The 25,337-nt window shown below is 45.1% G+C and overlaps 2 protein-coding genes across 8 annotated transcripts in view; one reads left to right on the top strand and one right to left on the bottom strand.

Annotated features, from left to right (window-relative positions):
• The window catches only part of MRPS18B (mitochondrial ribosomal protein S18B), a 12,048-nt gene extending 8,301 nt beyond the window's left edge, over positions 1–3,747 (bottom strand). Inside the window, exons 1-2 of one of the 2 annotated variants that reach the window (XM_081183593.1) lie at positions 3,631–3,747; positions 774–924 (exon numbers count right to left, since the gene is read on the bottom strand). In XM_081183593.1, coding sequence (XP_081039719.1) covers positions 774–924; positions 3,631–3,696 — 217 coding nt within the window. In that variant the 5' untranslated portion in view covers positions 3,697–3,747. Of the gene's footprint in view, positions 1–773; positions 925–2,591; positions 2,919–3,630 lie in introns of those variants that run through there. The other variant, XM_081183592.1, reaches the window with a different exon arrangement.
• On the top strand, positions 3,117–25,337 carry PPP1R10 (protein phosphatase 1 regulatory subunit 10). Of its 6 annotated transcripts, XM_081181892.1 has the most exons (20): positions 3,117–3,289; positions 3,928–4,300; positions 14,607–14,724; positions 15,206–15,292; positions 15,701–15,836; positions 16,081–16,132; positions 16,258–16,335; positions 16,628–16,798; positions 17,197–17,302; positions 17,811–17,920; positions 18,246–18,346; positions 19,242–19,389; positions 19,709–19,870; positions 20,318–20,564; positions 21,094–21,169; positions 21,634–21,831; positions 22,272–22,386; positions 22,757–22,864; positions 23,166–23,789; positions 24,206–25,337. In XM_081181892.1, the coding sequence occupies exons 3-20, from the start codon at positions 14,618–14,620 to the stop codon at positions 24,313–24,315; spliced, it is 2,736 nt and encodes a 911-aa protein (XP_081038018.1). In that variant the 5' UTR covers positions 3,117–3,289; positions 3,928–4,300; positions 14,607–14,617; the 3' UTR covers positions 24,316–25,337. The 6 variants fall into 6 exon arrangements, with proteins under 6 accessions (XP_081038018.1, XP_081038019.1, XP_081038016.1 ...); XM_081181893.1 differs by lacking the exons at positions 3,117–3,289; positions 3,928–4,300 and adding an exon at positions 6,163–7,712; XM_081181890.1 differs by lacking the exons at positions 3,117–3,289; positions 3,928–4,300 and having other exon boundaries at positions 23,166–23,609; positions 23,694–23,789.

Here is a 25,337-nt window from a genome sequence, read left to right as displayed (position 1 = left end):
TGTTAATAATGTTGCCAGGCAGACCACAACAGGGAGAGCATTCCACAAGTGGGGAGCCACAGCTAAAAAGGCCCTTACCATTGTCACCAATTCCAAACTGCCATCAGGGCTGCAACGTCCATCAGCCCCAAACAGAGTGGCCAATGGCCAGCTCCTGTATGTAACTGTACTGTTACATACAGGCAGGGGTCAACATTCTTAGCCATGGGGATTATCCCAGGAGTAGCCAATGTGGCGACCGCAGCACCTGGAGACAGTCAGGTTGTGTATCTGCAGCAGTGACCAGAGGAGGAATAACCACGGGGAGGAGTACAAAGAGAAGAAATGCCATGGTACACCTGCAGCAGTACAACCAGACACCTTCACCTGCCCCAGCTGCAACAAAACATGTCTCTCCAGTATCAGCCCCTACGGCCACAGCAGGTGCTAACTCTCCAATGGTTTGACTCCACTCACAAAGGTGCACCCATCCACTGTCTCCCTAGACAGACAGATGCCAACATGAGCCAATGTGGCATCTAACAGATGTTGTGGACTACAATTCCCTAATCCACAGGCCATCCAGGCCAAGGCTGGTGGGAGTCCAAAACATCTGGAAGGCACCACACTGACTAATACAGCATTATCCACTTTTATCTATGTAAAAAGATCTGCAGTCGCATGAATGTCATTGCAGCTCATGCCCTATTCTTAAACGACACACCACTTCTTTCACTTGCGTGTGTGTGCGCGCACACACACACACTGCTGCTGTGCTAATATTCCCCAGATACCTTCAGACTCAAAGTACTCCCACGGTTTCTCTTTAAAACGTGATTCTGTGTCAGAAGCCGCTTGCTCTGTGGGTTCAGCTTCGCCGGCCTCTGTGCTGTAAATACGGAAAGTTAATCGCTTGGGCTGCAGGACGGAAATGCTGGATACATTCTAAAGGGCAGAAGCAAAGCAAGTCAGATATCGATATGAATGGTGATAGTGGTTTGTTTGTTTTTTAAAAAGCAGAAACCCTGTATAGGGAAGGTTTTAATATTTGATGTTTTACAATTTGTTGAATGCCACCCAGAGTAGCTGGGGCAACCCGGTCAGGTGGGTGGCATAGAAATTAATAATAATAAAAATAATACAGTAATTATTATTATTACATTACAGCAAGTTCAAAAAGCTATATTCCTCAAACGAAGTGTTCAGAAATTAAGGGCCCCATTTGCCATCTCCACTGCCAATTCAGCACACAATAGAAGACAGTAAAACTATTCTCATTATTTCTTGAAACTATGCAAAATAAGTAGCAGTCATATTTTCACTTTTCCTATAGGGAAATTAAAATGCAGCCAATATGGGGGGTAAGGAATTCTGTGGTTATGATGGAATTCAAATAATTCTGAGATCCTGGCTTCACACAATATGCATTTATGGGACAGAGAAGACATAGTTCTCCTGTTAACCATGCTCTCTCCTCCATCATGCAGTGTACACAATACATAGTTGAGCTGTACAAATCACCAAGTGTATCACACTTGTATGTGTGCAGCCATAGCTTGCACCTGCGTCCACCGTAATGTATGAACAAGCCTATCAGAAATAGCTATTGCTACACTTTAAGAATTGGTGTCTTTTGCTTTCTCCCCCACCCTTCTCCTTTTTAGACTGAAAGCCTATGGGTGGGAATGTCTTGTTTTGATTGGCTGCAGGATGAGGTGAGCTTTCAGATGAAAAGCAGCAGGGTGAGCTTTCTCTGCATAAATAAAATGAAAAAACATGGAGAGGCTAACATAGATTTAGCTTATTTATCCTCTAATAAATTAAATAAATAATTTGTCCTCTATTAAGGCTATATTAAAGAGACTAGAACTGGCTATGAATTTAGTAAGTAATTAAATCAGGCTGCAATTCTTACCCTGCCTTACTTGGAAGTAAGCCCCATTGACTTCAGCAAGGCTTTCATTTGAGTAGGCATAGATAGGATTCTGCTGTTTTGTTATTACTGCAACTGGCTCATGCTCTTAGCAAAGGATAAAGGTGAATTAACACACTAACATGCGGGCACTATCAATTACTGGTAATTAATTATAATCAGACACCATTGGGCATGGTACTTTAGATTATAATCTCTTCCGGGCAGGGACCGGAACATTGTAAAATAAGAATCACTGCCTGTAATACAGAATTTAAACCCATGCTTCCCAAGTCCAAAAGTGCATTCCATTTTAGTTACAAAACCATAGCGGACAATTAATACAGAAACAGTAGTTACAAGATTTTTTCTCTCTGAATAGATAAATGGATGGTTTACAATGTCTATATAAATACAGCGATGTAACCATGGATACAGACATCCCGCTTTCCGCAGCGGGAAAAAGAGGAAGAGCCCCGTCATTTAAAGCCCTCATTTAAAGTTTCTCGTCAGGTAAAAGAAGCAACGATGGAGAATTAGAGAAGGGCAAGAAAGGAGAAGGAGACAGAATTAGCCGAACTTAGTACGAGCACAAAGAGAAACAATTTTGTTTCTGCGGAAGCCTCTAACCCCCGCATAATAAAACGAATACTTCCGAGTTGTAGGCGAGTACCCCGGTGAAACACAAAAGGCTCCTCACCTGCGCCCAGAGAGGCTTCCGAAGCACAGTGCGAGCCACCAAGCAGCCCAAGCTCCTGCTGAGCAGCATGGCACAACTGGAGGCCGCCATCTTGCAGTCCGAAGGTTTCGCTGCGCATGCGCCATAGCGCTCCTTCCTCAAGGTGACCTTGTACGTGGTGCCCTTGGGGCATCGACAGGTTTGGGCCCATAGTTTAAAATATATATATATTCCCCAACAGCCTCTGGTATTTATTCACATATAAAAGTCCACGACAAAAAAAACCAAAATGGAAATTTATTTAAATTCGCGTTTTGCTATGACGCGGCCTACTCCCCGTTCAGCCCAGTCTCGCGCACGCGCACAACGCTCTCCACAATAAAACACTGCGCCACAACCCGCCGAACGAACCCCCCCCGACCCCCGATAGAGCTTCTTCACTGCGCATGAACACAATGGTTGACCATTGTGCCGAGTTCGGTACTCGCCGTCAACCACCGAGCTAGGCGCATGCTCGGTTTGTGACGCCGTCTCGCACTCACCTTCCCTGCCCCCCACGGAAACTAGGGCGGAGGCCGCGCGCGGGCGCGCACACGTCGCGGGTCTGGAAACGGATCGCGCATGCGTACACGTGTTCTACTAACTGCGCCACAACCTTCACGGGCGGAATTTTTTATTTCGGCTCAGTTAGTCGGATTGGATTTCAAAATGCGATTCAGGTGATGTGTTTTGAAGTAAATTTTGATTCGGATTTGGCCGGGCAACTGTGTCGGCATGGGGCGGCGGCGCGCGCTCTCGCCTTTGTTCTTTACCGCATCGCGCGACGATGGGAGGGGGGAGTTGGGGAGAGGGCGTGGCCTCCTATAAAAGCCTCCGCGCGCGCCCTGGTCGGCCATTCTGGGGTCTGTTAAAAGGTAAGTACGGTGTATCTCGGAACGTTATTGTGGGGAACGGCTAGGGTGGGGACAAAGGGGCATTACGTTAGGGTTATTTTTATTTTTCCCCTTCCCAGAATGCGTCTTAATTGGCGATTTTTAGTAAATTATTTGATTGGCTGTACCTGGAGGTAAATTGTCATTTCAAGACTGTTCTTAGCTGAATTATCCTTAAAGGAAATATTACCCATTTAAAACCGAGCAACTTAATTTTAAAGGGACGTCCTCCCTTAAAAAGAAAAGGGGGAAAATACTTTCTTCGCCCCCCCCCGCCCGCCCCAGTGATCGTCGCGGCTTCCTCTCCTTAACAAAGGCTTGTTGTTACGTAACAGTTCGGTTTTATTGCTTGCTTTTTCTCCCCCTCTGAGTTTAAATTCTTAAGCTTAACTTTGTGATTTTTTTTCCCTCTTTTCTTGTTATAGGTTTGGTTTGGCTTGAGACACCACCGTCGAACTTGCTCCGCGAAACAAAGAGAAAAATACCCCCACAATCTTGAGCCTCTGAGACGACACTAAAAAAGCCAGCTACATTTCAGATCGTCTGTATTGGGAAGCTGATAAAATTCTTTGTGACCTTGAAGGAGAACCGCCACTAAAAAACATAAAAAACAAAATTAATATTTAGCAACAACTTTCCCTGATTTTTTTAAAAGGCAACTTTTTGTTATTTATTGACCGTCCAAAAAGTTGCTATATTTTTTAAAAATGAAAACCAAATATTTTTTCTTTAAAAACACAGCTTAATCCAAAAAAAGCTAAACCTTGAGGCGCTGTCGACGAGAAAATTAATTGGATAGTAAGTGTCGCATTTTCAACCAACTGACCAAAAGAAAATTGGTCCGTGTCGAAGTGAGCTAATGGCACGAAGAAAAGACCAAAAAAAAATGGAGGGGAAGTGGGTTTTGTTTGAGGTGTTAACCCTTAAGACTCGGGCATTTTGTCACCTAAAATGCATATTTATAAGGAGCATGATGGTCTCTTAGATAATCCATCATCTCCAGGACTTGTCAAGGGTTAATGAGCTCCCACATAATAGATGGTGGTGACTGAGCCATAAAGTACTACTTCTTTGTGTGGGAGACGTAGAAATGGAGCTAAATAAGCAATCTGTACATAAAGATTGCAGGGTAAGAGGCGAAGGGATGAAGAAAGCAATAACTTTGTTCTAGCCAGTAGTTAGGCAGTTTTAAATACAGGGTGATATGTCAGTATCTTTCTAAATTTGTCAATGTTAAAATGGGGGTTGTGGGGTTTTTAAAAAAAAAATCTTGGAAGGTTTTATAATGTATATGTAAGTATGTAATGCTGCAAAAAATAACTAGCAATCTAAAAATAAAGATTGCAACATGATGGGAAAATTGTTTTAAACCACTCAATTTTTTTTTAAAAAAAAAGCCAATTAAGAGTTTTCTCGGACTCAAATGAGGTCTAATGTTTTTAAAATGTTCATCCTATTTATTTCCCCTTGCTGCAATATGGCGGTGCTATTTTATCTTTTGTCCCTGACAAGCAGCGTATATTTCCTTTACAGGACCTTTCCATTCTAATGCCATTTTCTACCTCCTCCCAAGTGGAGGGTAAAAGAAGGGGGGAGTGGAGTTAACCCTATAGTAGTGACTAATGGGAGGTTCTTTGAATCTCCGGCACTCGCGGACAAATTCCTTTCTCCCCCCCCCCAAACTGTGTATGTTAAATAGGTTCTAGTCTATAGAACTGACATAATATGCTACAAATTGTGTCTATGGTGGGGATTGTATTGCTATAGTTTCCTCTTAATAGATTCTAAAGCCTCTTGCTTTTTTCCCTAATTGCCTGTGCTTCTAAAATGGCGTCGCTGCCTCTTTCCTTCCTCATGTACAAGAACCCACAAGGCTTGCTGGGCAAGGGAGCTGATGTAAGCAGCTTGTAGTAAACTCCTCCCCCTGAATAGCTTGTGTTTGGCGCCCCAAGCAAGCAGACATGAAATGGAGGAAGGAGAGATGATGGGGGGGGGGGAGAACGCCTTAACCTTCCCCTTCATCACCTTTCAAAAAAACCGATCTAATGAAATTCCACTCCCACTTCATATATAGGAGGAGATCTTTAGATACAGCTTGATAAGTGCAAAGTATTATCATAAATCCACAATGTGTTTTTTTAGGTTTCAACATCACACAAGCTTTGGATTTCAGTTATTTCTCCCATGTTTGTCTGCTGTACTTGTATTAGGAAATTTTTGTCAAGTGCTTATGTTTAGTATCAGGCAGGCAAACTGTTTTGTGTCTTTTCCTTCTCTTTTCCCCTTCCCTTTTTTCATCTCTAGGTTTCTTTGAGGGTGGGCTTGACTGGGAAAGCATGTTCAGACAAATTAATTGCTGAGATGAAATGCTACCACTGGACCCCAAATCTTTTGCGAGTGTCAATGACACTTGCTGGAAAAGTTATAAAAGGGGGGGTGTCTGCATTTTCTCCGGCCACATGCACACAGCTGGGGGAGGGGGTAAGTTTTGTCTTAATTTGCCACATTCCACAGTTCCTGTACAATGTACTAGGAAAGAAGTTATCATTAGGAAAAATGGGAATCCAGCACTTGTATTACCTCATCAAAGGGAGGGGAACAGCCACAATTCCACCTGGTAAGCAAAATCTTTCTGGTATTAATTACATTTCACAACCTTCATTTCTGTTCCAGACCACTTTGTTTTATTTTTATTTTTTTGCTGCTGTTCTCTTCCATTGTCAGCGCCATGAAGTGACACCTACTGATGCATGCAGGCTGTTAAGGGTGTTAAATGTTTGCCAATCTGCTTAGGACACTAATGTTTAAGTTGGTTAATTCCTTAAAACAGGAGGAATCTGGATTTTTAAAATGGGTCTGCATGAACATCAAAGAGCATTTTAGAGATGCTGCCCTTGTGACTTCCCCCCATTAAGCACTAGATTCTTTACTTTCTGTGGGGAATGTTTCACAAAGCAGAATTTAAATGCCTCCATCTACACCTCCGGTGGTAGCATTTCATATTGTAACACTCCCCTCCCCGAAAGAACAAATGACACTCTTCTGGCTAGAAGTCTTTATAGCACTGAGGCACTTGTCATTTCTTGTTGAAGAATATTTCAAAGTGCCCTATTAAGAAAGACACCTATTGTCAGGTTAACTTGTGTTTGGGAGTGGGGAATAGAATGAGGTAAGCTATATAATACAAGCTTCTTAAAAGTAAACTTTGCAGAAGACAATTTCATCTCAAAATTGGGTAATGTTCAGATCATGCACCGATTAAGTGGGCCTTTAAATTTCAAAACTGATAACGCTCCATTAGAGGTGAAGTGACCTTAGGAGAATAAAACATACTGTCCACAACAGTTATGGGATAACTAGCAGCACTGGTGCATCAAGAATAGTTCCTAATAGGCTTTAGATCCTTAAAGCACAACAGCAGATGTTCATATTGGTTCAGTAAAGACACATCAGAGTGATAATTCCAATACAGTGTGAGCTTAAAAGGTATAATAAAAACTAGCAGTGTCATTGAACTGCTAAAATTCTATTTTAAAAGTTAAGGAATTCAGTTTTAAGATAAGCAAAGTGTTGGTGTGAGTAGCAGCCTTTCTGGAAGCACAATGGCTTAACTAGGAATTTACCCAAACTCGTGAAAGTAAGGCAAGTAGTGTGGCGTAAGACTTCCCTTAAATCCATTGTTTGAAGGATTCCCTCTTAAGGAAAAACAATGCTTTAGAATCTTTGTTGGCTTGGTATTCTGAAATTTCAATTCTGGAAGCCTGGCAAAAGAGCTGCAGCCCAGTTAAGCATTATAAAGACTAGTGGTGCCACGGGCTTCAGAAGTCTTGGCCTGTTTCCTTATGGCTTAGCTTCTTTGCCAAAAGTTATACCTACATTATTAGGTCAGCCAGTGAGCTGGTGAGGCAATGAAATGTCACAAGACTTTGGGACAAGCTGGTTTAGATCCTGTGTGTGCATAGTGTAAAAACAACAGTCTGAAAAGTTGGCTCTTCCTTAGTAACTTCACCCCCAAGTCTGGCATTCTTTTTCTTCATCTCTTAACCGCTGCCGAAGGAAACATTGACTAAGTTAGAACCTTGACCTAAATTTGATGGACAGTAGTACATGTAGTCTGGCCCCTTGCTTCCTGCACACTTTGTGAGGGAAAAGGTATTCCCTTTTGAGAAAATCATTCTTAACTGGAAATTTCAGTGGGGCCAATTTCCATGTAAGTGTAATTAAGCTTGGTGCAAACTAGAAACCTGAGTAATTAACATTTCCCGTAGTAGTTTTGGCAATTTGTCCGTTCTTTTTAGGAAATTTATTGGTGTTTAACATAATGCCATAAATTGGCCTGAAAGGTGTCACAGGACTGTGGTTTCTGCAACAGGAGCCATGCAGCTTGAATTTAACAAGACCTATTTGGAAACAAATCCTCTCAACAGTGAGATTTACTTTCAAGTCTATCCAGGATTGCAGCATTTAGCGTTCCTCTCAAATCTTGGCTCCATCTTAAAACCTGTGACATTAATTCAGGAGCTAACATAAAAAGAAAGATCAGTTGGATGCCATGAACTCTGTTGCTTAGAGAAGTCAGTAAGCCTCAAGCTAGGTAGTTTTGCTGCTTCTAAGTTAAAATGAAAAACTGGCTTTTTGAATTTTGCACTTTTGAAATGCTGACCTCAAGTGGAATTGGTTGTCTGCTACAGATCAGTTTCCCCATACTTGCTAGAGTGGAAATTCAGCACACTACCGTAGTGAACAGAGTACCTTTCAAAGAAAGTGAAGCAGACATACTTTTATGTGGGTGATCTGAAAACTTGCAGTAAGCAACTGTCACTTCAGTAATTCCCTTGGGAACACATTTATTTAAGACACTTTGCTAACATATATTAATAGAATTGTAGGATATGAAGATGTCTTAATTGGATTAAAATCCCGAGTCCATTCTCTAAAACTGTAAGTATCAAATGACTCTCCCCATGGAGTCCAATCCTGGAGAACTTGTTTTCAGGACAATTGGAGCATTTGGGAGAGGATAATGCTGAATAGATGAGTAGACATGCTTAGCTTGTGGTTCCAGTATCTCCTGTATCTTCCTAGTTGGTTCTCCGTCCAGTTTTTGGCTTTCTATGGTACAGCCTACATGTTACTTATGCTTCAGCAAGCCCAAATTCTGTAGTGTTTTTGTAAAAAGATTGACAGGAGTCTCTGCAAGATAGCAAAGTAATACAATGGGAGCAAATAACTCTTGAGTAATCGTCTTGCTTGTATGGCAGCAGTTGACACAAGGCATTCTTACAGGAGTGCCTTGTGGGGAACTGCTTTGAGGTTCCTTGCATAACTTATTTTCCAAATCCGTGCTTTTGGTTTAGAAGTAGGGTGGAAGTTGGTAATTTTTAACTTTACACAATTTATGAACATGGATGAAACATTTAAGCATTAATTCACAGTTGTCCTAATAAAAAATGTGTTCTCTTTAGCGACGGTACAACATGCTACAGTGTTTTTATTGCAAGTTGAGTTTTTGCTGACACCTTAAATTACAGAGGTGTCAGATATCTGCATTTTTAAAAAACAAACTACCTTGCAATTATTATTTTTTCCCCTTCTTGACCTTTGATATACGCTATGAAAGTGGCATAATGTTTAATTTCAAAAAGGTTTGTATATGATCAAGGAACCAGTACATTTAACTGCCTAGTGTTATATCTGCCTCTGGAAGCATTTCTAAGTGTGAAAAGTAGTTGTGTTAACTGTTAAGGAATGAATGCTGAGGCTTCCCTTTTTTATGTTCATCTGGCATTTTACTATTTTTTTCCTTTTTTTTTTTTGATTTTTCAAAATAGGAGTGGCATGACTGAGTGCAGATGTATTTAGAATTTGTTCCGAATGGTGTTCTGAGTCTTAAATAAGATAGAGTTTGATTGAATTCCTATGTTTTCAGTCTGCTCTTTGAAAAGACGGCTTACCCTTTCAAGGTTTTTTAAAAACGAAATGAAGGCTTTGATCCTAAATGGCCCTTTATTTGTATTTATTTGGGGGGGGTATTTTTGTGGTTAGTATTTGGAATATGTTACCTCTAATTTGGAAGAAAAATATTTAAAATGCCAACTGTGTTTCACACTGGATCTGTTTGCTTGGGCACTACGTAGTAGCTCTTGTGCCAAGTTGTAGTAAAATCGTATCCCTGTTTGCAAATACTAGAACTGTATAGACTGGAGACAAGCACAGTTGCCATTTCTGGTAAGGTTACTGAGGGTTGGATTTATGTGCATGTTAATGAGTATAGGCCCTAAAATCTTCCCCTGTGTGCCTTATTGGGAAATATAGCATATATTTGAGGTTTAGTCAGCTGCAGGAAGATTATCGGAGTATACTGTTGTCGACTTGCCAGGATCTGACATGGCCCTTATTTTTCTGAATTGCATGTCACATTTCAATACAGTCATACCTTGGATTACAGACGCTTCAGGTTGCGTATTTTCGGGTTGCGCACCGCGCCAAACCCAGAAGTACTGGAACGGGTTACTTCCAGGTTTCGGCACATGCACAGAAGCAGCGAATCGCAACCCGCGCGTCCACTGTATGTTTGAAATATTAGCATGGTCAGTTAACTAGTTTCTCTAATGGAGGATGAATGTTGACCAGTTTTTGGCTTCATAGCAAAACCAGCTCTATAACTGACATTGTCAAACAGTTAAAACAATCCTAATGTGCTAAGAAAAGAATGGGTATTGCTGTATCCACATTCACAAATGAAACAGCACCCCCCCCCATTAGTAGTAGTACTGTTAACTTTTGTATGGCTTTGTGCAGCCTGTTTGCTTAGGAACAAGTTCTGCAGAGTTGAAGTGTTACATGCATAGTTACTGTACAGGGAATGGAAACTTCATGATGAGCATGGATTTTGAATGTATCTTTACTAATCCTGTGTGATACACCTGGAATGACTGCAAAACTCTTTAACTCTTCAGTTTGTTGAGATGTTATAGCAATGTCTTGGTCAAATAGGTTATTGTTTTACAGCTGTGTAGTAGAGGAGAGGGTCAGAGCTGCAGAGAAAAAGCTGGCAGTATGAGATTGAGAGCTGTGAGTCATAATTAGAAATAAGAATAATTCTGCTAAAATTATATATTGAAATCAAACACATTGCCATTTTCATAGCGTTCCTTTTCAGAATCTTAACTATGTAAGCATATGAAAGGTTTCAACTTGTTTCTAAGCTGTTAAAGTAGCTTGCTGCCATCATATTCCCTACTCTAGCTTTTTAAATTTACAGTAAGTACATGTACCCCAGCCCTTGGTAAATTGCCTCTCTAAACCCTTCATTAGCAAATTGTCCATAATCCTTGTAGGATTCTATTACAGGACGTGTTGCTTTGAAAACTTCTTTCAAGTCATCATCTAACACACATTATTTTTCAGAGTATTGACTCTTAATCTGTCAGCAGTATTTTGTGGGGCAGCTTCTGTACAAAAATAATTATATGGCATTTGCAATCCTAATACTGTAGCTTTGTGCATATGCAGGGAAATGACATCTTTTTTGAAGGGGGGAACTTAGATTAATGTTCTTTAAGGGGGGGATGTAATTCATAGCAGCTGAAAGCTCAGCAAACGGGACCTGTGATATCTTCAAAGTGTCGTGGCATAAACTTGAGAACCTAGAGCCAATCTAATCAGAAATAAGGAGGCGCTAGCTCATGAAAGCTTGTGCCATAATACATATGTGCTATTTTTTCTGAAGTGTCACAGGGCTTTCTCATAAATGTGGCACTTTATCCTGGAGTCCAGTAAACCCTGATTAAGGTCAGTGTCATACTGCTCCTTAGGGGACTTAAAATTACTTGCATTACTTTACATCTAATGTCCAATGTACTTTACATCTAATTACTAATACACCTAAATTCATGCATGAAATGGATGTGGGGAACATAGTCACAAACCCATAGCTATGGAACCTGGAAAGTTGAGAATGGACTGTTCTATAGAATTACCAGTCTCACAAGGTTTGTAGCGCACATTGATACTTTAAATTATAGCCCATCTTTGTAGCGGATCGAATGGCAACAAAAGGAGAGACACTCAAACACAGGCGTGGAACACCAACTAGTTAAACTTACTACCTCAGTTCTCCACATTGCAGATGTAGGTGTTCTCAGTGTTCCACTGCTTGCAAGGCCAGGGAGGTTGGGCAGACTGAAGTTGCTGAAATTGTACATAAGTAACATGCATATTTTTTGAATTTCTCCTGGGAATGTAGTGCTGGAAATTGCCAGATTGACAGCTCTGGAGACTGAAGTCCTCTCTTCACCGCCACAGCAGGCTGAGCCCAAGCATCATCAGTGCAAGTCTTCGTCACCAGTGTATTGCTGCCTTGCATGTGAAAGGCCATATTGTGGGGTGAAAGGGGGAGTTCAGTCTCCAAAGCCCACTTGGTCATTTGGCCTATCCACTACAGGGTGAATTCACAAACATGGACCTTGAATGCAAATGCTTCAGAACTGGACTGAAGCCACGCAAAAAGATCTTCAAGCAACCACAAGCTGGTAACACCTTCCAATCTCCTGCTCAGTTGCCCAGCTGTCCTTGGATTTAATTTTCCATCATATGAGTGCATAATAACCTATTGATTATCACCAACAGTGGACTCACTTTTTAAAATAACCAGATTCAAGGATTTAGAAGAATGTAGGACCTCTCCTGGACCCTATTGATTTAGGGGTAAATCTCAGGCACTGAAAAAAAGCAGGCTTATGAGAAGATCTGGATTTTGTAGTCCTGTATTTTAAAAAAACAACTTGAAACCACACTTGCTGGGAGATAATGCCTCCACAGAAGGCAGCTCGAGTCACCAGTCCAATTTCACATTGAGAGTGAACACTAAGGTAGTTTTAGTCTTCCAGTCAGCTACATATATTAATATGCTACAGACTTCTTGAATTGGAGAGTACATTTTTCAACGCAGACAGTTGCTACTGCATCAAACTTGCAAGGACTTAAGGTGCTTCAGAATGCATACTGTATTGCCATTAGATAACTGACATTTACATAGATGCAACCCTGTTTCAGATTGGCATCTGAGCCTGATCCAGTAGAAAGATGCTTAGCAGGTTGCTACAGGCTACCTCTTTAAACAATTTCAATAGCTAGCACACCTCTTGATGCAACTAGCTGTCCTTGCAAAGAAGATAGAAAACCAGGAAGCCCCAAATCTTAACATGAAACTGGCATCTCACTGCCGCTCTAAGATTTGTGTTGGTCAATCATACATGGTACTCTTTCAGAGACTAATAAACCATAATGTGAGGAAGAGACGGTCTTGACTCGGGCATGATTTTATACCAGCAAGTTCCTACGTTGGCTACCAGAAGTTAGCTGTAGAAACATCAGCTGCTCTTGGTTTAATTGCAGGGGGCACAGCTGGAGCACTGCACAGTCTCAAACCAGCTGCCACCCATAATGTGTGCTCGTGAGAGAGAGAGAGAACCATGCAGTGGATCAGATTTAAACTAAATTGGCTTCCCTTGCTACAATTTAGCTCAATTGCTACCCATGACCAGGCACTGCCCTGTGCTTTGGGGCCTTGACAATTAGCAGCTATATAGTATAACGACTGGCCCTGAAAGTTGAGAAGTACATTAAACGTTAGGGGAAGTTGCCAGTAAAAGAGCATGACTCGTGAACCTCTTCAGGTAGCTTTTACCATAAAGCTTGCACATCCGCTGACAGCCCCCTTTATTGTTGGCAGCATAGAAATGCATATGGCCATGGGCTTTTGTAATCACACAGCTTCAACTCTTGACTCGCACAGAATATACCATTGAAACACTGCTTTCTGAGCATAGCAACTTCATGAGCCCTTTCCTCAGAAAAGGGGTTGTGCACTTGGCTGATGACCCCCATTGGAATATAGGACCTTTCCTATGAGTGCTTGATGTTGCTGCTCATGGCAATAGAAGTGCTGTGGGTTAATGACAGAGTTGAATGTACACCTGAAGGTGCTAGTGTAACAACAAGAGGTTGCTGCTCCATTTACAATAATGGCAGTGGAGGAACAAGAGAGAGGGCCTTTGGATCTTGCTTGGCTGTTTCCTGATATATGAAGCAATGGACAATTGCAAGCTGCTAGGTCCAAGAAGCCTTTATGTGACCCAGTGAAATAATTACATCTAAGCAACTGTTGTAAATGCTCGTTCAGTGCACTTGCCCGTTTTAAATGGGTGTGCTCTTCTGTGTGCTGTATTCCTGTAAAACAAATACTTAAGAGTGGATGTCAGAAATGTTACCACCAATAAAACGAGATTCTGGTATATTGGCTCTCACACTTCTCGTGAAGTTTTATATTTTAGCCTGGCTATATCTCACTGAATTATTTACAGTGTTCTTTTTAGAGTCAGGCCTACATACTCCAGTATGAATAATCCTGCCTTAAAGATAGGAGAGGAGAAACTTCAGTTGTGCTCCTGTGTGCCTGAGAGTATGCCCCACTGAACTGTAAACTTGCATAGGATTGTGCTATGAAGTTCGTAAAAGTTATAAAATCTTATGATATTAGTAGGGAAGAACTCTCAGAACATTAGGTAGAAAGACATTTGTTGTGACTGAAATATATGAGATTTGGACTGCATGTGGCGAAACACAAAATGTTTATTTTTTAAAAAAATACTTGTTGGAGTTGGAAACAAAATATCTTGTAATGGCCTTCATATTTCACCAACACTCGTTCAAAGGTCGTGGTGATCAACAAAATGGCAAACAAATTATCAGTGCAGAGGGTAGCATTTCTTCACTGTTTCTCACTGTCTTTCGTTATCTCTTTGCTTACTGCTCCTTTGTATTTTCCAAAGTTTATATGATTGAGGAAGCTGCTTGTTGGCTCAAAGAATAGGATAACTCTTCAGTGCAAATCTTGATCCTTTCTCTGCACTGTAATTGACTCCTGAAAACTTTATCTAAAGAGGAAACATGATAATACTTTGCACTTACTAGAATTGAAAGCTACCCCCTGAAATTTTCTCTCACTTTTTTTTTTATAGCAAAGGGAAGGTATAGTTTTAACTGTTTTGAGGAGTTAGAACTAACTGTAGTACGCTCCTTTTCTCCTGTATTTTATCAGAATTTCCAACCATGGGTTCCAGACCGATAGACCCAAAGGAACTCCTGAAAGGACTGGACTGTTTCCTTGGCAAAGATGGAGAAGTCAAAACACACGAAGGAATCACTAAAATTTTCAAGTAGGTTTCTAGTGTTAAGGGTATAATTGAGAGGCTTGTTGTGACTCCTAAAAAGTGATGGCTTACTAAAACCTTACGTTGTACATGCAATGTAAGAACCCTCCAGCGTAGTTCACAGCTGTTCAGCTATGGCAGGCATCCCCAAACTCTCTGTTTTGGGACTACAGCTCCCATCATCCCTAGCTAACAGGACCAGTGGTCAGGGATGATGGGAATTGTAGTCTCAAAACATCTGGAGGGCCAAGGTTGAGGAAGCCTGACCTTGCATATAATTCTGAAAACTAGGTCAACTTACTGGGTGAGCTGGAATTGACAGAATTTGAATTCCCTTCTCTCAACAAATGTATCTGTGTGTGTCACCCCACCCCACTGAAAAAGCTCCCCTTTCCTTACAAATATTATCTGGTGACTATACACAGTCTCATCTTCTGGATGGCCTGCTTGCAGTAGTAGTTAATATTTCCCTTTTCTCCAATTTTAGCTTGATGAAAGATGCCCAGAAGATGGTCAGTCGCTGCATCTATCTGAACATCTTGTTACAGACCAGAACACAAGACATACTCTCAAAGTAAGGACTTTTGAATGCTTCTAATGAATAGAATTTGGTCTGCTAGTTCCAGAGGCAGAGGGGAGTTCTGTGGATTAAGTCTAAGAAAGGGACTGGGGTGGACTTCTGACTCATGTCGCCACCTCCAGCAAAAGGAATATGCTTTCTATAATTACGGATGCCACTGAATTGTCCAGTCACCACCCTGTGGCCTCTCGATGATACATAAATAAATAATACTGAAATAAATAATAATAGTTAGCAAGGTGAGCCTACCTGTATTCAGGATATTCATATCCCTGCTTTGCTTTTGCCTGTCTGTCCGCCTCCCAGTTAGTCTTACAAATCCTAGGCAATCGTTGCAACCATCTAGGAGGAACGGTGAGCAAAGCACTTATCTCAACAAAGTGTGTTCCCCTCTTTCTGCAGATTCATCAAGGTTGGTGGCTACAAGCTTCTCAACACGTGGCTGACCAGCTCAAAAGCAGCGAATAACGTGCCCCTCCTGCAGCAGATCCTGCTCACCCTGCAACACTTACCCCTTACTGTGGATCATCTGAAACAAGTTAGTCAATGAAACAGCTTTGGGCGTTGCTCTTCACCCTTGCCCTTGGGTTTCAGGGCAGCAGAAATGCCCTGCGGCAAGGTGGGTGGGCCAGGAGGGCTTGGCCTTTTTCTCGGGATCACACACCTTTCCCAAAGCCAGTACCCCCCTGGGTGCAGTAGTAGCAACCTGACACGCATTGTTTCAGCCTGGCATTTTGCTTGATGTGATAACCTATTTTTTCCTCCCACCCTTTCTATTTCAGAACAATACTGCCAAGCTGGTCAAGCAGCTCAGCAAGACAAGTGAGGATGAAGGTAAAAACCTGTTCTCTGGACACTTGTAGAATTCTGACACATGCCCTCTTAGGGGCTGCACCCTTACATTGGTTATCACTATATTCCAGCAGCTCATTCAATGCTTATGTCTCTCTCCTTTCCAGAGCTTCGCAGACTGGCTTCAATACTGGTCAGTGACTGGATGGGTGTCATCCGCTCCCAGAGTAGCTCCCAGCCTACAGGTGAGTGACTCTGTGCTGTCTCACAGATGCTTAGGTTAAGTTTGTAATAGCCAAATCTGGCTGTTAACCGGTCTCATCCTTCAGAACTAAGAACAAGTGTTTCCCAAACTCTGGTCTCCAGATGTTTTTCGACTACAACTCCCATCATTCCTAGCTAACAGGACCAGTGGTCAGGGATGATGGAAATTGTAGTCTGATTGGTATATTCACACATTGTTTAAAGCAAGTATATCCCGAAAGGGCCAGGAAGTATTCCGACTTTAACCCTTCTGACCCTCATTCTTCCTTGCAGAGCGAGACAAGAAAAAGCGGAAGGAGGAGAATAAAGGCAAAACACCCGTTCAGGAGAAGCCTCAGGAGGCCAAATCGGAAACCAAGCCTGAAGAGACCCCTGAGAAGAAGAAAGAAAAGCCAAAATCTCTCCGCACTACAGCGCCCAGCCATGCTAAGTTCCGTTCCACCGGTAAGTGCTGGCATAGTCATGCTTAATGAGGCAGTATGGTGTAGCATTTAAGAGTTGGACTAGGACCCTGGGAGAGCAGAGTTCAAATCCCAACTCAACTGTGGAGCTCACGAGGTCACCTTGGGCCAGTCGCAGCCTCTCAGCTTAGACCCACCCCACCAAGTTGTTGTGAGGATAAAATGGGGGGGATGGGATGCCACTCTGAGCTCCTTGGGAGGAAAGGTGGGATATAAATGTAGCCAACAAAATAATATGTTTTTGAGCAAAAATACATTCTAGAAACAGCTGGCTTGCAGTCTTGGATAGGCAGGCAGACCATACTTGCAGAGCCTATTCTGGGATCATTACAGCTGTTGTTGGAAACAGTTATGACACTGAATGTTGCCGTTAACTTGCAGGGCTGGAAATGGAGACTCCATCCCTCCTTCCCGTAAAGAAAACTGTCAGTGCTGCAGTAACCTCGGACAAATACAACTTGAAGCCAATACCACTGAAGAGACAGAAGTAAGTCCTTGGATCCCAATGATGACTTCATCTCATTGCTCTTAACTACTTGTCGATTGGAGGATCTCAACCCAGCATTGGAAAAGCTTCAATTATTCCTGTTGAGCCAGCACTTTCCTAAGTTGTAACATCAACTCTTTCAGGAGGCGGGAGTTGATGGTGACAGGAGGCCTTTTGTTTGTTATCTGTAGTGAATGAGGTGTAATAGTTGGAGAAAGTGGCTCAAGCCGTTCTGTTCACAGATTTTTAGATATGCTGGAGCAAGGAAGTTTGGAATAGTGATAGAGCAGAAACTGGATTCACACTGCCCTGGGATCTTCTGATAAAAGGGTGGGCTGTAAATTGGATAAGTAACAACAGCAGGGACGTTCGTTAGACAACTAAAGTATGCAATTTGTGTCTCCAAGACAATTTGTCTACTACAAGAGATATAAACTCCCGAAACTAATGGCGACCTTCCTAGTACCCCCTCCTCTTTTAACTGACTGGGTGCCTTTTCCTCCTGCAGCACATCTACTCCCATTGCAGAAAACCCACCTGCTGAGAAGAAATACAAGCCCCTCAATACCACCCCTAACACTACCAAAGAGATTAAAGTCAAGATCATCCCCGCACAACGTAAGCTTCTCTAATTTTTGGTTTTTTTAATGGTTGTTCACACCATTGTGTCTTACCCAGAAGGCTTGTCCCAGGTAGAAAAGGACCTATGGAGTAACATGCACTATAGAGGCAGCTAGAATACCAGTGCTCTGACCTTCCTCATGAGTGAGGCTGTTGTGGCTGCTGAATGTTTCCGAGGCTGCAGACCTTGCCATGCTTGCTTGGGAGTAGCTCCCACTGAGCACGGTGGGGCATCTTATGACTAAACACGCTCAGGATTGCACTGATGAGGGAATTTGATTACAGAATTGCTTTCAACCCGTTTTTCTCCATTCATCCCCAGCTATGGAAGGTTTGGGCTTTTTGGATGCCCTAAACTCTGCCCCTGTCCCAGGGATCAAGATCAAGAAGAAGAAGAAAGTTTTGTCTCCAACTGCAGCAAAGGTGAGAGGAACCTGTTACCGTATTTTTCGCCCCATGGGGCGCACCGGCCCATAGGGCACACCTAGTTTTGTGTTTTTTTTGGGGGGGGGAAATAAAGAAAAAAAAATATTTCCCCCCCAGGCGCGGGGCTGGGGATAGAGGCAGCTCTGCGCAAGCCATGGGAGGGCTCCTGCGGCTTGCGCAGAGCTACCCGAAGCCCGGGTGCGACTGCTCAGCGCGCCCAGACTTTGGGGTGCAGGCAGCTCTCCGCAAGCCGTGGGAGCCCAGCGGGAACTCCCGCAGGCTCCCAAGGCTTGCAGATAGCTTCCTGAAGCCTGGAGAGCGAGAGGGGTCGGTGCGCACCAACCCCTCTCGCTCTCCAGGCTTCAGCGAAAGCTTGCATTCGCCCCATAGGACGCACACACATTTCCCCTTCATTTTTGGAGGGGAAAAAGTGCGTCCTATAGGGCGAAAAATACGGTAATAATAGGAATTGTTGTTGTTGTTATTATTATTATTTATACTTTGCCCCTCTGGCTGGGTTTCCCCAGCCACTCTGGGCAGCTCGCAACAGAATGTTAAAAACGCGATCAAACATTAAAAATTTCCCTAAACAGGGCTGCCTTCAGATGTCTTCTAAAAGTCAGATATTTGTTTATCTCCTTGACATCTGGTGGGAGGGCGTTCCACAGGGCGGGCACCACCACCAAGAAGGCCCTCTGCCTGGTTCCTTGCAGCTTCACTTCTCATAGTGAGGGAACTGCCAGAAGGCCCTCAGAGCTGGACCTCAGTGTCCGGGCTGAACGATGGGGGTGGATGTGTATATTGATGGCCAAAGCCCCAACTTCCCCTGCTGTTAACACCGTTTCTGGCAATTAACTAAATAGAGGCTTGGGGTGTGTTTCTCAATCTTTAGTCAAGCCCCTTTGAAGGGAAGCCAGTTCAAGAAATGAGTGCCACCAAGCCAGCTTCACCAGAGCTTACCCCTGCATCAGAGCCAATGGATGTGGATAGACCTGGCACCCCTGTACCAGCTGTGGAGGTTCCTGAGCCAATGGAGACAAGTAAGGAATAGCAGGAGGGAAGGCACATCCAGTGTAACTCTGTGTGTGTGTGTGTGTGTGTGTGTGTACATGGAGCAGAGCTTTTTACCCGATGCTGTGCTGAGTTTGTCCAGGAAGCCTTCACCATCTTAAAATTGCTGTCTCAAAGCGAGATCCTGAGCAGCTAGTGCATGGTGTCTAAAAGGCAACTGGCCTAAGGGATATACATGGCATCTGAAACAGGTTAGGGCTTTCCCCGCCTCTTCTGGCCCTGGTATTCGAAGCATGCGATGTCTCTGCAGCTCTGTTGCTGAGCTTGCATGTGGTTGTGCTTTTGCAGACTCCTCTGAGCAGGGCGGATTGCTGGATTCCAAACCAGCCGATAGCCCGGTTGACTCAACCCAGCTGACAAAGAAGGGCAAGAAGAAGAAGACTGTGAGCTGGCCTGAGGAAAGCAAGCTGCGGGAATACTTCTACTTTGAACTGGATGAGACAGAGCGAGGTGAGTGCCCTGTTCTGGACAGAAGGTTTGTGCAAATAAAAGGAATTGGAATGCGAAAACACACATGCCCAGCCCAGGGATTCCTTCTGCAGTGGCTAAGTCAAGGCCACGTGGCAGTGAAAACAATTATTCTGGGCACTCTTGGTTTTTCATCAAGGGTTTCTTTGCAAGCAGTAATGTCCAGGGTTTATTTCTTTGTTGAATTAAAGCTTTGATATTCAGGAACCGAGGGTCCTCTAGGCTAACATATATTGTTTGCTGTGGGAAAATTTGGAGTTTCTCTGTTGTGCTGATCAACAGAAAGGATTGGTTTTCCCTTCCAAGAAGTTGGTGTGGGAAGGCAGTAATGAACCTTCAGTGTTGGCACACGAGGGTCCCTAGCTGCATTGTTAAAAAGCGTTTTGCCAGATCTTATTTTAGGCTTACCTGTCTGCTCTGTCCTCACAGTCAATGTGAACAAAATCAAAGACTTTGGCGAAGCTGCCAAGCGAGAGATGCTGAAGGATCGCGAGGCCTTTGAGACAGCACGTCGGCTCAGTCACGATGCCATGGAGGAGAAGATCCCCTGGGTCTACCCGAAGCCCATTGACTTGCCTTCTCCACTGGTTCAGCCAGGAAGCGGGAGCCAGGAGAAGTTCACCCAGGCTGAGCGAGAGAAAGGCATTTTGCAGGAAATCTTTCTCTCCAAAGAGAGGTAGGTGAACTCCAGCAAATGTGCTGATGTGTGCATTTTGAGCACTTGAGACCCTGGGTTAGATCCCTGTCATCTTCAGCAGATGACTTCCAGACTGAGTATAGGACACAGAAACTAGATGGAATACGGACCTGACTATAGGCAATGCTCTAATTTTAACAAGGATTTAGTCATGTATCCTGGAAGACAGCAGTGGAGAAACCGTATTAGTTACATGGCTGGGAGAGGCAATTCCATGGCTAGTCCCATTTTGGGGAGGACCTGGGCAGTTATAGCTCTCTCTTCCCGTTTCTTCTGCAGTATCTGGGCTCTCAGCAGTTCTCACCGTGCTTGTCCTCTCAAGTGTTCCTATGTGGCAGGAGGAGGACCTTTATTACGTAGGGCACTAGGTGAACTGTCCAGAGTTGGCCAGGGATTTCAAGTTTCTTGGCTTCCCTAGTTTTCAGGCCTAGCAGTCTTAACTTAGGCAAGGCATTATCCGCCTCTTCTCTCCCTGTATTAATTCCAGACTAATATTCTCTCTCCCTAGTGTTCCCGACAGTCCTCATGAGCCTGACCCAGAGTCCTATGAGCCAGTGCCGCCCAAGCTCATTCCTCTGGATGAGGTAAGTGCTTTCCCACTTTGGTGGTTTCCAATCCCCTGCTTTGAGCAGAGGAAAGCAAAAAAATAAAAAATAGTGGCTACGACAGGAGTGGGAGTGATAACCAGGGCTAGTCTTGCAACTGTGCAGCAGGCCAATATTTTATTTTTTTAAGAGCAGGACACTTGATAGACGAAAACTCCTAGGTTCCCTGTGCTAAGAAAGCATATTTTAGAAAGGGACCCCAGAAACCCTGTGCTCTATGCCTATTTCCCCCCCTCTCTGTGTTGGTTTCCCTTCTGTGTAGTGGAAACAAGCTGGAGAAGGGGAATATTTTGGATCAGAAGCACAGCCGATCTCCCCTGGGCTAGAACAGTCGGCTCTCCCACCCACCTACCCACCCGCCCCGTCTCCCTGGGTTTGAGCAGCCAGCTCCCCAGCAGCCAGCCTCTGCTGACTCCTTCTGTCTCCTCTGTCACCTCTCTCAGGAATGCTCCATGGATGAGGCTACCTACGAGGAAAGACTCGACCCAACCACCGCCTCGCAGTCTCCGGACGGAGCTGGGGGCTCGAAGCTGCCCCCGGTCCTGGCCAACCTCATGGGCAGCATGGGGGCAGGCAAGAACCCGCAGGGCCCCAACCCCAACTCCTCCATCAACGTGCAAGAGATCCTCACCTCCATCATGGTAACTAGAACTGCCACGTTGCAGTCTTTTGAACAGCAGAAAACCAACCGCAGCTGACCTGGCCTGCCATGCCTCCTTCTCACCTGCCTCCTTTGCAGTTGAGAAGCCGAATTTCTGCTGAACCAAACTATTGGCCCCATCTTACCGACACCTTCAAATAGGTGCAGAGACCAGAATCATCATCCTCCTCCTCCTCTTCCCCTCATGAAATAAAAAGAGCAGGAGACTATCCCACACTGCACCAGGAAGAGAAGCTGATAAATGGGATTCTGTCCTGAAACCCATTTTCTGGTGCCTTCCTTTGCGCAAAACCGGAGTAGCTCCCCTGCCCCAGCTAAGCAGAGGTGTACGCAGGACCAGTGTAGCCAGTGGGGACAGGGTAGGCCAAGGCTGCAGACCTCCTTTCTAATCCCACGGCTTATCTTCCCCATTTATTGCAGGGTGGCTCCAACAATCACAAAACAGAAGAGCTGCTGAAGCAGCCAGATTACTCCGACAAAATCAAGCACCTGCTGGGTAACTTGCAGGGTCAGCCTGGACCGGGTCCTTCAGGAGGTGAGTTGGTTTCATTTGGCACCTTAATCCCCCCCCCCATGTTGAATAGGCCTCGCTGTTTCCATCAGCTGTCCTCCCAGATATGCCACACAGTTCCTCCCCACGAGTCAGTTGCATAAGGCACCATAGGGCTGCTTCCCCCCACTTTAAAATGGAGGCCTAAGTAAAGGACTAGGTGGCCCATCCAAGGGAGGACATGCCAAAGCTTTGTGTTTGAATTCCAGGCTTACAGTGGCTAATGGGTTGGGTTTAGCCTGGTGCTTATGTAGAGCTGTTTCTCTCCTTTCTTTTTTCTTTCATATACAGCTGTTTTTCTCTGTTTCTCCTTTGCGATGGGACTCCATTAACAGTTCCTTTCTTCTCCTTATAGTTCCTCACGGACTGCTTGGAACAGGGCCCGGTCCAGTCCCCAACGGATTTCCCCCGGGGCCCAAAAACATGCAGCTCTTCCCTCCTGTAGTTCCAGGACCTATGCCTGGTAAGTAGAGATGGGTTCTTCCTAAAAAGAAAAGGCCAGCATGGAATCATAGAATCAAAAAGCTGAAAGAGGGAGCATGAGAATCATCTAGTCCAACCCCTCTGCAATGCAGAAATCTTTCACCCTATGCGGGGCTCGAAACCACAACCCTGAGATCAAGAGGCTTATGCTCTTACCAACCGATTTATCCCTGGGATTGCGGGGGGGGGGCATGGCATATTCCTGAAAAACGATTGTCAGTTGTGTTTCTTTGGCTAAACCCAAAGCCACGCTCATTGTGCTCCCCTTCTGTCTTCCCCAGGACCCCACGGGGGCCCAGTTGGTCCTAACATGCCTCCCGGCCCTGGCGTGCCCAGCGGGCCTCGAATGATGGGCCCACCCCCTCCCCAGTGTAATGATGGCTACTGGGACCCTCCCGACGGTGGCATGCGAGGTGGGCCCCACGGAGGCATGAGAGGCGGCAGCCCTGGTCCGGGCCCCGGCCCTGGCCCTTTTCACCGTGGGCGAGGTGGCAGAGGCGGAGAGCCCCCTTTCCGTGGACGAGGCGGCAGGCGGAACAGCGGCCCCCCTAATGGTAGGGGTGGCCCTCCCAACAACAGCATGGGCGGTGGCCATGGAGGGGGACACGGCGGTGGCGGCCACGGAGGGGGACACGGCGGCGGCCATGGAGGCCACGGAGGAGGGGGCCACCCCGGGGACCACGGCAGGGGCCACCCCGGGGACCACGGCCGGGGACATCCTGGCGGTCATCCAGGGGACCACAGCAGGGGACATCCTGGCGGTCATCCAGGGGACCACGGCCGGGGATATCCAGGGGACCACGGCAGAGGTCACCCAGGGGACCACGGCAGGGGACATCCAGGGGACCACGGCAGAGGTCACCCAGGGGACCACGGCTGGGGGCACGGAGGCGGCCATGGTGGAGGTAAATACTGGAAATTTTCAGTGCTCTTCCCTTGATGGGGTGGGATTTGCAAGGGTGTCAGCCCAGCATGCAGAGTTTCACAGGGAGGCAAGCAGCTGCTAAAAGAAAAAGCAAAGGGGAACAGAAATGTTTGAATACAGATTGTCCGTCCCCTGTGTCTTTGGCCCCTAAAGCAGATTCTTCAGATGTTAACAATGCTGCCCAGGGCATAGGATAGTCTCTTCCCATTTACTTTTAATAGCATGCTTTCTTTTGAAACTTGTTTTGCCATCTTTGGTTCTTTGTGATGCATCGCATTCTGGGTCTGCGGGTGGCTGGGATGTAACAGCATGTTGAGGGAAGGGATGCATGCAAAGTTGCCCGAACTTCCTTCCCGCCGTGGCTGACTGCCCTGTCCCTTCCCTTTCGCCTCGCAGACAGGTCGGAGCGCCCCGTTTGCCGTCACTTCACGATGAAAGGCAGCTGCAGGTACGAGAACAAGTGTGCCTTCTACCACCCTGGCGTCAACGGGCCGCCCTTGCCCTAGTCGCAGGGCCCCGGGCCCCTCTCCCCAGCTCTTCTTAACTGTGGTATCAGCACACATTCCCATGTCACGGACTCTGGGACTTGAACCCCCAACTCTTGAGACTCATGCTGCATCCACCTTTTTATGGCTTCTGTGAGGCCCTTTAAACGTTTGGGGCAAGGGGGAGCCGACCACTCTCCCCTCCGCTGCTACTGATATGAACTGCCACATCCCCCCCAAAAAAAAGAGGAAACCACTGGGAGGCACCTTCTCCGTCTGGTCTGTGGAGCAATGAGGCCACCCATGGCTGTGAAAGCACAAGAGACGTCAGGGCAGGATTTTTGGAAAAGCCGATCGACCTGTGTAAATATCCCTGTGAAAACCAGCAGAGGAGGAGGAGGCACTGCAGCTCTGAAAGGCCTGCCTGGGCTGGGCTGTATTCCACCACAGGTTCCCAGGAACCAGGCCTGCACTGAGGACTTTGCTTTTCCTCCGGCAGAACAGCTGGCCTCCGCAGGCAAACGCTGCCGTTTTAGGAACATGCCTGTGAGCCAGGGCGAGAAGCAGCCGCTTCTGGATTATTCTGCGGTCGACGAATCTACAGCCCTGGTTGAAGGCCCACTGGGAGATGGGGGAATTCCAGTAGTTGCCACTTGCACAATACCTTACTGGTTTCCCAGCCTCCCCCCTTTGTCACATCTTCCCCACTGGCTGCAGAGATGCGGTTTCCTTTGGTGCTATGTTCTGTCATTAGGGGAAACCTACAAACTGTTTTCTATGAAAACTCAACCTTGACTCTAATGATTTAGGGGGGTAATTTTTGTTTTCCTGATTTATGTTGTTGGTTGTGGGTTTTTTTTTCTTTTTTTTTAAGTGTCTCACAAGGTGTGGGCTTGTCATTACATCTTATGTCTCCCGTTCTCCTTGAAGTGGGCGCAGTCGCCCCTCTCCTGAGGGCAAGGAAATGTCTCTTCTCTCTCTAAGTTTTGTATATTTTGTACATTAGTAATAAACATGGTGGGAAAATGAGTTATCTAATTTAA

The sequence above is a fragment of the Podarcis bocagei genome (genome assembly GCF_964188305.1).
Source record: "Podarcis bocagei genome assembly, chromosome: 2".
Classification (NCBI taxonomy): Eukaryota; Metazoa; Chordata; class Lepidosauria; order Squamata; family Lacertidae; genus Podarcis; species Podarcis bocagei.
Note: the sequence above shows the minus strand (reverse complement) of the source record. Positions and strands in the feature narration are given on the sequence as shown.